The 10,030-nt window shown below is 40.2% G+C and overlaps 1 protein-coding gene across 1 annotated transcript in view; it reads left to right on the top strand.

Annotated features, from left to right (window-relative positions):
* The window catches only part of LOC117266159 (uncharacterized), a 32,415-nt gene extending 26,813 nt beyond the window's left edge, over nt 1-5,602 (top strand). Inside the window, exons 6-10 of the mRNA XM_078171226.1 lie at nt 3,248-3,287; nt 3,421-3,703; nt 3,924-4,084; nt 4,219-4,501; nt 5,156-5,602. Coding sequence (XP_078027352.1) covers nt 3,248-3,287; nt 3,421-3,703; nt 3,924-4,084; nt 4,219-4,501; nt 5,156-5,330 — 942 coding nt within the window. The 3' untranslated portion in view covers nt 5,331-5,602. The remainder of the gene's footprint in view (nt 1-3,247; nt 3,288-3,420; nt 3,704-3,923; nt 4,085-4,218; nt 4,502-5,155) is intronic.
* Nucleotides 5,603-10,030: the final 4,428 nt, after the last annotated feature.

Raw genomic sequence — 10,030 nt, forward strand, 5'->3', positions numbered from 1 at the left:
ATTGATGTGTGTTTTACATTTGTATGTATGTGTAAAAGTATTTGCATAGGTATTTAAAGATCATCAAGCTTTAATAACATTATATGAGTTTTAACTTGCTCCACAGGATGATGACTCCAGCTGTGGTCTTTGTCTTGTTGGTGGTTCTAGGACAGACAAGTGGCCATTCTGGTGAGATTATACTTTTAACTGGTTTCGACTCAGAATTAGTTAGTTAGTTGACAAGCTAACTAAGCTGAAAATTAGTTTAGTTTATTTGAAAGGGACAATGCACATTAATAAACATTGTGTACAAAAAAAACACACATGTAAATGCACTCGAATTAGCTTAAAAAGCTAGTTTTCATCGATTGTCCCTTTGCCAGTTTGTACAAGGCAACCTTTAAAAAGAACAACAATGGGATAAAATATTGTACCACATAGGGTAGACACAAACACATACTACTGTTCGTAAATACATACATAATAAATACACATTTGGACTACAACAAGGTGATGTGTGTCCACGTTAATAATACACATTTGGACAACAATTCACATCGGAAAACAATATCAACATCAGTGCTCACATCTTTGGGTGTCTACAAGCCAGTTCTTAACATTTGCTTGGAATGAGTGATATGATGGAGATTCTCTGATCGATTGTGGCAATGTGTTCCATTGATGTGATGCTTTGAATGAGAATACAGCCTGGCCGAAAGTGGTGTTCCTTAACGGGATTATGCAATCTTTTTTTGTCGCACCTCACGTAGTTCTAATAGCAGAGGATTTGAATTTAATAAAACTGGACAGTGGAGGAGGAGCTGAGCCCTGCATGATCTTGTATACCTGACAGATGTTTTTGTATGTAATTAGGTTGTCCCAGCTCAAAAGTTTGTACTTTTTCAGGATATGGCAATGGTGATGTCTAAAGGGTTTTTTGTCTAGTGTTTTAAGTGCTTGTTTGTAAAGTGATTCCAAAGGTTTTAGAGCAGTGGAATGAGCATTAGACCAACTTATTAGACAGTAGGTGATGTGCGAAATGATCATAGAAAAAAAGTACACTTTGGCTGCTTCGGTTGACAGGGAGTCTCTGATAGACCTTAAGTTTGATAACCTGAAGTTTATTTTATTACTGACTTTCTTTATGTGTGTTTTGAAGCTGAGAGTTGAGTCAATGTGTACTCCTAAATATTTGTGTTCGGTGACAACTTCACCAGTGATAAAAATGTCTGGTTCTAGGTTTGTTTTGTTATTTTTGGAGAAAAGCATACAAACAGTTTTTGAGAGATTTAGCTGTAGACAGCATTGGTTCAGCCAGGATGTTATTCTTACCATAGCATCAGTCAACTTGGACGCAACGTCCCCCACTGTCTCCCCATGACCAATGATGACCGTGTCATCAGCGTACATTAGGATGTCACATGAATCACACATAGAGGGGAGATCATTAATGTACATGCTGAACAGGAGTGGACCTAACACGGAGCCCTGCGGAACGCCAGTTGATAACTGCAGGAAGTTGGAGCTACTGTTGTCAATTTTGACAAGCTGAGATCGAGATGATAAGTACGATTTAATCAGGTTAAGACATTCAGTGGAGAAATTAAAAGTCAAGAGTTTGTTTAATAGTATAGCATGGTTTACAGTATCAAATGCTTTCCGCAGGTCAAGAAAAACAGCCCCCACTGCCCCCCTCCGGTCCATTAATGACTTGATTTTTTCAACAAAGTAGCATGTGGCAGTTTCTGTAGAGCGGTTTGTCCTAAACCAAAATTGCATTGGATGCAGTGTAAAAGAACTGTTGTTGAGGTGGTGAGTAATTTGCTTTGCAACCAATTTTTCAAATATTTTTGATACAATGGGTAAAATACTGATTGGCCTATAGTTAGATGTAAGGGAAGGATCTCCACCTTTAAAAACAGGAACAACAGCAGCAGATTTCCATGATTCTGGGAATCTCCCCTGACTCAGTGAGGTGTTGATAATGTGTGTTAATGGACCTGTTATTGAGGAGCTGATTTCTTTCAGTAAGGAAATGTCCAACCCATACAAATCCCTAGCTCTAGAGGCTTTAAAGCGATGAGATCACATTTGTAACTTCTGATCCTGATACATGTTTTAAATTGAACATAGACTCATTTATACCAACAGCAACAGTACTGGATGAACATACATTGCTAACTATGGCTGGGAAACTCTGAGCTATCTTGGCAACCGACTCGATGAAGTATTGGTTAAGTGTCTGTGCCACCTCGATTGGATTTTGCAGAGTTGAACCATTAACCTTTAATACAATTTGTTTCATTGAGGTTGGCTTTTGACCAGTTAATTTATTGATCTGTGTCCATATACTTTTCGAGTTACCATGACAGTTTTCGATGATGGTGATGAAGAAATCTGCCTTAGCTTTTTTCAGTTGCCTCAACACTCTGTTCCTCAGCATGGTGAATTTCTGTCTCTCATGGCTCAATTTGGTTTTTGTGGCTGTTTTTAAGGCGTTGTCTCTGGCCTTCATGAGTTTTATGATGTCGTCATTCACCCATGGAAGAGACTTCTTCTTGCTTTTGTGTTTAATTCTAACTGAGAATTCACTGATTTTGCTTTGTATGTTCTCCATGAGAGACTGACTGATTATTTCCACATCCTTGTCTTCTAGAATAGTATCCCAATTCAAATTAGTTATGGCAGTTTTGAAGGCTTCCCTTTTATTTTTTGGGATACCAATGTAGTCCTTGTTACCAGAATGGACCTGAAATGGACCTGAAATGTGCAACAACATTTTTTGCCAACACTAGCTATTAAACAAAAGCCAGAGACTGTGTTGTATTAAGCTGGTGTGGTGTGAGCTATAAATTTCCAAGCAGAAAAAAGAAGATAAAGTTATGTCAGACCGTTACAGTGCAGAGTCTCTCCTCCTCCAGGCTGCTGCGACTGTAGCTCTCTGTACCAGGAGTTCTCACTCCACAGCAAAATCTGGGGACCAGAGTGTCCCCAAGAGTACTGTACAACACACTTACTAGCAGAAAAAAAGGTTGCTCAACTTGAAGCAATCTTATTCAACTGAGATGATGATTCAAATCACCAACTTTCAGTGAATAGTCATAAGTGGTTCAATCAAATTCAATGTATTTCCCCAATAAATTCCAATTTTAGATTTAATGTATGTGTGCCTTTCTAAATCTATCTTCAATATGACATTTCATAACTTTGTACAGACCAAAACATTGTGATTCCTGGAAGACCAGAATATCTGACACTGTGTGAGGTGGAGGTCAATGGTCAGCCTTCAGGAAACACTCCAAATGGTGATGTGTACCATTTAAACTATTCGATAATAAGTTGACTGCCTTTTCTTTTATGGGTTTGGTCAGATCCAAATATCTAAAACTTTTGTGCCCTTCTGAAACCATATATAATTTTAAATGCTGCTTTGTACAGACCAAAATATTGCTAGAGGTGGAAGAGTGACTCAGTCGTCCTTGGGGTGGCATGGTCTTCCTGAAAGGGCCATTGATGGAAGCCGTGCAAGCATCTATGGACAAGGATCCTGTACCCACACAAGTAGACAAAGAAAGCCATGGTGGAGACTGGACCTCCTGAAGACGTATAAGATTAACACGGTCACCATCACCAACAGAAAAGATTGTTGCCACAAAAGAATCAATGGTGCCGAGATCCACATCGGAAACTCCCTCAATGACAATGGCAATGCTAATCCCAGGTAACAACACTTTCTGTCATGTATTAGGTTGAAACTTTGTACACTGGTTGTGTATGTTACAGAAATTAGTGCAATGGATATCTACATATTTTCCGAAGAGAAACCTGTATTTCTTTTCACCACAATAGCATTATCATTATCTAAAAACAACTACTAGTAAGATTTATGCAGTTTTCATTTTCTTTTACTCAAAATTCTTTTTCATTTTCTTTTTCTTCAGGTGCGCTGTTATCCAGTCTATCCCAGCTGGGACCTCCAAAACGTTTGTGTGTAATGGAATGGAGGGCCAGTATGTTAACATTGTGATTCCTGGAAGACCAGAATATCTGACACTGTGTGAGGTGGAGGTCAATGGTCAGCCTTCAGGAAACACTCCAAATGGTGATGTGTACCAGTTAAACTATCCAATAATAAGTTGACTGTCTTTTACTTTTATGGGTTTGGTCAAATCCAAATATCTAAAACTTTTGTGCCCTCCTGAAACCATATATAATTTTAAATGCTGCTTTGTCCAGGTGCTAATATTGCTAAAGGTGGAAAAGCAACTCAGTCCTCCGTGGGGTGGGATGGCCCCCCTGAAAATGCAATTGATGGAAATCGGGCAAGCATCTATGGACAAGGATCCTGTACCCACACACAAGGACAGATAAAACCATGGTGGAGACTGGACCTCCTGAAGAAGTATAAAATTGACACTGTCACCATCACCAACAGAAAAGATTGTTGCCACAGTAGGCTCAATGGTGCTGAGATCCGCATTGGAAACTCCCTTAATGACAATGGCAATGCTAATCCCAGGTAACAGCACTTTCTGTCATATGCAAGGTTTGAATATTTTACACTGGTTGTGTAAGTTAGAGGAAATCAGAGACATGCAGCAAAGGGCCACAGGCTGGACTTGAACCCAGGCCGCTGCGGCAACAGCCTTGTGCATGGGGCGCCTGCTCTACCACTAAGCCACCGACGCCCCACATCCCACAAATGTTTAATCAGACTGGGATTTGGGGAATTTGGATGCCAGGTCAATGCCTTGAGGTCTCTGTCATGTTCCTCGGGCCACTCCTGAGCAGTTTTTGTGGCATGGTGCATTGTCCTGCTGGGGGGCCAATGCTGCTGGGGAGTGCCGCTGCTATAAGGGTGGGGTACCTGGTCTGCACTGGTGTTTAGGTGGGTGGAGCATGTCTGGTGACAACCACATGAATATCAGAACCCAAAGTTTGCCAACAGAACATTGCATTGTAACAAGATGATCAATGTTGTTCACATCACCTGTCAGTGGTTTTAATGTTTTGGCTGATCAGCGTACATAATTTTCACACAAAAACCTATATTTTATACAGTAAAAGCATCACCAGGATCTAAATAGTTATACTGGTGGGTTCTATGGATAGTTTTTGTCAGGAGACATAATTTCACTCATAATTCAGTTTTTCTTTCTTTTTTTTCCTTCAGATGTGCCATCATCTCGTCTATCGCAGCTGGGACCTCCAAAACCTTTGCATGTGATCTCATAGAAGGCCAATATGTGAACATTGTGATTCCTGGAAGAAAAGAATACTTGACACTGTGTGAGGTGGAAGTCACTGGGATAGAATCAGATGATTCCTTTGAACATCCTTATGGCTGAGTCTGATCTAATTCGTCATAGTCATGTCCACTTATTTTTAAAGTTAATCTTTCCATGCTTCTTCTCCTTTAATAGAATATTTGTACTTAGGGTCAGTGACTATTAAAACAAAGTTTGATAGTCAATTTATCACATTGTTAAGACACTTTCTGCAAGAGATTTTGTTGCTTCACAGTACAAGGAATTTAACATAACTTGCACCCAATTTACAGCAGCATTGATGAACAGTTGTTTGAGGTCCTCTAATATGATATGAATAAACTCTTCTGTATAGACGTTTCCTGGGTTTATTGTTTGTGTGTACTTTAATAAAAACTGATAACCATCTCATATTTTTATGATACATATGAAACTGCTATCAGTAGCTGGCTAATTTAGCACAAGGGCTGTAAGCAGAGGCAAACAATGAGCCTGACACTGTCCAGATGTTACCTACCTTTAGCCAATCAGCTAGTATTAAACTACCTGACCCCAGCCAATCAGGTTTGTGTCTTGGGCCTGTGTGTTTGTGTGTGTGTGTGTGTGTGTGTGTGTGTGTGAAACCTACTCTCTTTATATTATTTGTGCTGGCCAATTGCCTTAAAAAGGCACATACAACCTTCTCCTTATTGCCCTAAGGCTGTTGACAGTATTCCTACAGGCCTATGTTACTCTGGAACTGTAACAGAGCTACAATAATGTGTCACTAATGCTAGTATTCCAGTACACTTTATCTGTGAAACATTAAGATTGTATTGGCTTTGGCATAACACCACAAACACTGTCCAGCTGGCCACTACAGCCTTCAGGTCTGAGCAAGTTAGCAACTGGGTGCTAACATTGATCGACATTATCATTTCCAAAATTTCTTACAGTTTGACTATTTGTTTTTCATATGGGTACCTTCGGAGCATTAGGGAATGGTGATATGGAGAAAATCAAATATCACAATATTTTTGGCCAAATTCCTCAATGTCAATATTGCAGCACTATTGTAGGGTTGATTATTGGTGCGTTCACAAAAGATTTACACCGTAAAATTTTTGATAAAGAGGTAAAATGTTGGAAAAGGCAAATGACAGAACATCTTGAAAAAGTCTAGCAAGTTTAGAAAATAACATCACTTTACTGTAATGCAGCCTTTGAAACCAGGAAAACATAACACCTATGGTATTATGATGTCCAGAATCTAAGACAATATCTAGTCTCAAATCACTATCAATTAATATATTGCTTAGCTCAACAAAGAATCTCTTTCGAATAAATCTACATACAAACAACGTCACAGCAACACACGCACATATATTGTGGCAAGGATTGTTGAGCAAAAGGAAAAAAACTGTTACCCAAATCCAAGCTACTGCTCTTGCTATTTAACTTTAATATTCACATGGTTTCTCTCAGTATAACATACTCCATTACATTGCTCCACCATGTGGGTCTACAATCAAGGCTAGCCACATTAGCCATGCAACATGCTAATGCTCAATTTAGCAGATTTACCTGCAAAAGGAACAGTAAAATAACATGGCAGCATTTACAGCTTCCAAGTTTGAAGTTAGGTCATGAACAGTCTGTATTGAATCATTCTTAAAGTTCAGTTTTGAAGGGAATCCTGCTCTGTACTGGTCCTAGTTAAGAAATAGTTTTCCAATTGTTGCGGACACATTTTAGTGAAAATTAAATTAAATCTTCCTCAGATGATGGAAATATAGGGAAACCTGTCTGTTGGTTCTTGCATCTGACAACAGAACAAGTACTGTGCTTTACTCATACCATGTTGCCATATCCACAATATAGAAAATAACACATGGTAAATTAATTTACTTGGTAGGCCCACTCTATGGGCAGAGATAGTCACCTAACTGGAGTGGGTTCACTGTTTCTGTGAACTCCACAGGATATATATAAGTGCTGCAAGTCTGACTAGCTTGTTGGTACAAAGGCTATTTTCTTTTCTAATACTTGGGGGTCTCTAGACCCACCGGGGACCAATATTTATGTTGAGAAGTGCTCTTTTTATTCAGTGCTTTAGTGCTTACCAGCCGTGCTAATTTGCTGTTATTGAATGTTTGCACTGTGTTGTTTTGAAATCTTGTTACTAAGTAATTATCATTCAGATGCAACTGTGTTTAAAGAAAGCAGTCAAAGTGTATTTAGTAAGTGTGACAGAAAAACACGAAATGCTGCCTGTCTAATTACTAGGGTTTGGTTTTATTTGGGTTTGTTCCAATACCAGGTGCCAAAACAAATGGTATAGGTGCCTTAATAGTGCCTGAACCAATACTTAAAAATATAAATAAGGCACAAAATGACAGTCAAGGACATTAAAGACTGGCTTTTTGATTAAAAAGACAAAATTTAAAGAGGCAGCAGACAGCATCTTTTCCTAAATATATATGAAAATAATGTGGGTTGCACAGGGTAGTGGCCACAGTAAAATCCGACTATCAGCATTTCCATAGGTTAGGCTTAGTGGCTTTGCAATCTTTGTAATAAGCTTCTGCCACTGGTGCAGAAGTTTCGCGGAGAAAATCTGCTTTACGGCAGGAAATGTATTGCGAAACTGGTCAGTCAGCCTATCAGGGACTGGAGCTGGTCCTTATGAGAAGTTGGGCATGAGATAGTTGAGTCACAAGCACAATGGCAGACGGACAAAGTTTGGAGACAAGTGAAAAACGGCCTAGCAAAAGAAAACAAGCTCCTCTGTCTAAGGAGGCAAAGAAGAGTAAAAAGGAGAGTGATAAAAGAAGAGGAAAAACAAGAGTAAACCTCAGTCAGGCGTTCAAGAGATGGAGGGAGCTCCGTGACCAAAGAGGCTTCAAAACCCACGTCCAGTTAGCTTTCTTTCTAATGGATCAATAAGTAACAAGGCTAAATGTTAGCTAGCCAAGAGAGGACTGTACTGTACTGGCTGCTAGTTAACTCCTAGCTGGCCAGCATTGCAAATTGCCGCAACCAGGGACCGGGTAGTGAGTGTTGGTCGGCTGACATCCTCGTTGCCATTCTACGGCAGCCCTTGGACAGTGATACCCCCCTCCCTTCTGTTCTCTTCTCACGGTGGCAGCTATCGACGGACATCGCCCAGCTAAGTTATGCCCAGCTAAGTGAACACTGAACTCTGTTTCCTATTCAATTTGAGCTCCAACCGGCCGCATCCTTTCCATACGGTACCGTTTATTCTAGAATCGGGACTGTTTACATATTGGTGCATATTGGTATAATTCCACTTTAGAACATGGCACTCTTAAATACTTGATTCTGATTGGTCAATCAACAAAATTCTGGGGTGTTTATTTCTTGAGATATCACCGCTGCTCTGCTGCTCCATTGCTAGGGACGGCATAGCAACGGCCTTAGACTGAGAAGCATCAAAATCAGTTAACGTTAATCCACACAGCTCTCCCAAGCTGGCCTGGAGAGGGAGATCATGTCGGTCACTGGCCATAAATGTGAGAGCAGCATTCGCAGCTACTGGGCACCTAGTCTCTATATACAGACTCTACATTCAGTGAATGTAGAGTCTGTAGGCAAACCCCGGAGATCTTCCCTCCAGAAGAAGAGTGGAAGAGCCCTGGTTTCTTGGGCTCTTCCCCTGAAACTTTGCCATGTTATACATCAAGGCAGGGTCAAACTGTGCTCCATAGCTCTCATCCAGGCTCCTGAGCTCTGCTTCAGAAATGTCTACTTGAATTGTGGGAACAGTTGAGAATCTAGCAATGCAACAAACAGCAGCCTTTTGTGATCGTAACTTTGATGCTGACTGAACTGTACATCTAAGATCTTATTTTGTAAGATTCCAGAGAGCACATCAGCAAAGTCAAAAATACCAATGAAGGCAAAAAGAAAAAAAAAAGAAGACGTCAAAGCTTCTCAAATGTGATAAGTGTCCTGATGCACAGTGTACTGACTCTTTTGTCATGGACCGTAAACACCAGCCTGGAGTTAAAGTTCCACCTCACCTGAGAGACTCGTGGCAGCCTTCTCTCGCAAAACTCATCCAGTAATTTGGTGCATATATAAAAACATGTAAAATACGCAGACAATCCTCCCAGATTTGAAAAAAAAACTTGCAGTCTTTAATTTTTGATGTTCCCTGGAACATCACAAGATTTAATGTATGTGCATAACAGTGCATAAAAAGAGCCTGGGAGATCGATTCTTTAACACAAGCCTGTACTCCATCCAGTCCTGATGCCATTACAGCAGCTCCAAGTTACTAACCTTGTTTTGCAATCGTAGCTGTCCAACACTTTGAGCACTAAAGCAGCCAGCTGGGCTCAGTTTTTATCTGTTACATCCTCAGACTTTAAAAATCTCTCTTTCACACCCATTTCAGTAACGTACCTGATGACAATTGACAGCTGAACGGTATTGCAGGGGTCGGTATACTCATCGACCATAACTGCCACAAACTCTTTTTTGATGACATCTTTAAGCATCAAAACAGAGATGGAGATATTTCTTGCTATCCCAAAAAGATGACACAATCAATAAGGCGCTTCAGTACTGGTTGTGCAGGCTTGTCTCCCATCTCCGCTGCTCATCAAGTTTTAAATTCACCCTGGACTCACCAAACATCTTGACGCACTGAGGCCTGATGTTTGATGGCTGCCTTGGTGAAGCTGTTGAGGCTGCTAAACTAGTGCTTTTCCAGGTACCCTCATTAGTATTAAAAAGTAAACAGATCCAGCAAAATAGCTTTTTCCACTCTGTGCTAA

Source organism: Epinephelus lanceolatus, chromosome 10 (assembly GCF_041903045.1).
Source record: "Epinephelus lanceolatus isolate andai-2023 chromosome 10, ASM4190304v1, whole genome shotgun sequence".
NCBI classification, from domain to species: domain Eukaryota; kingdom Metazoa; phylum Chordata; class Actinopteri; order Perciformes; family Serranidae; genus Epinephelus; species Epinephelus lanceolatus.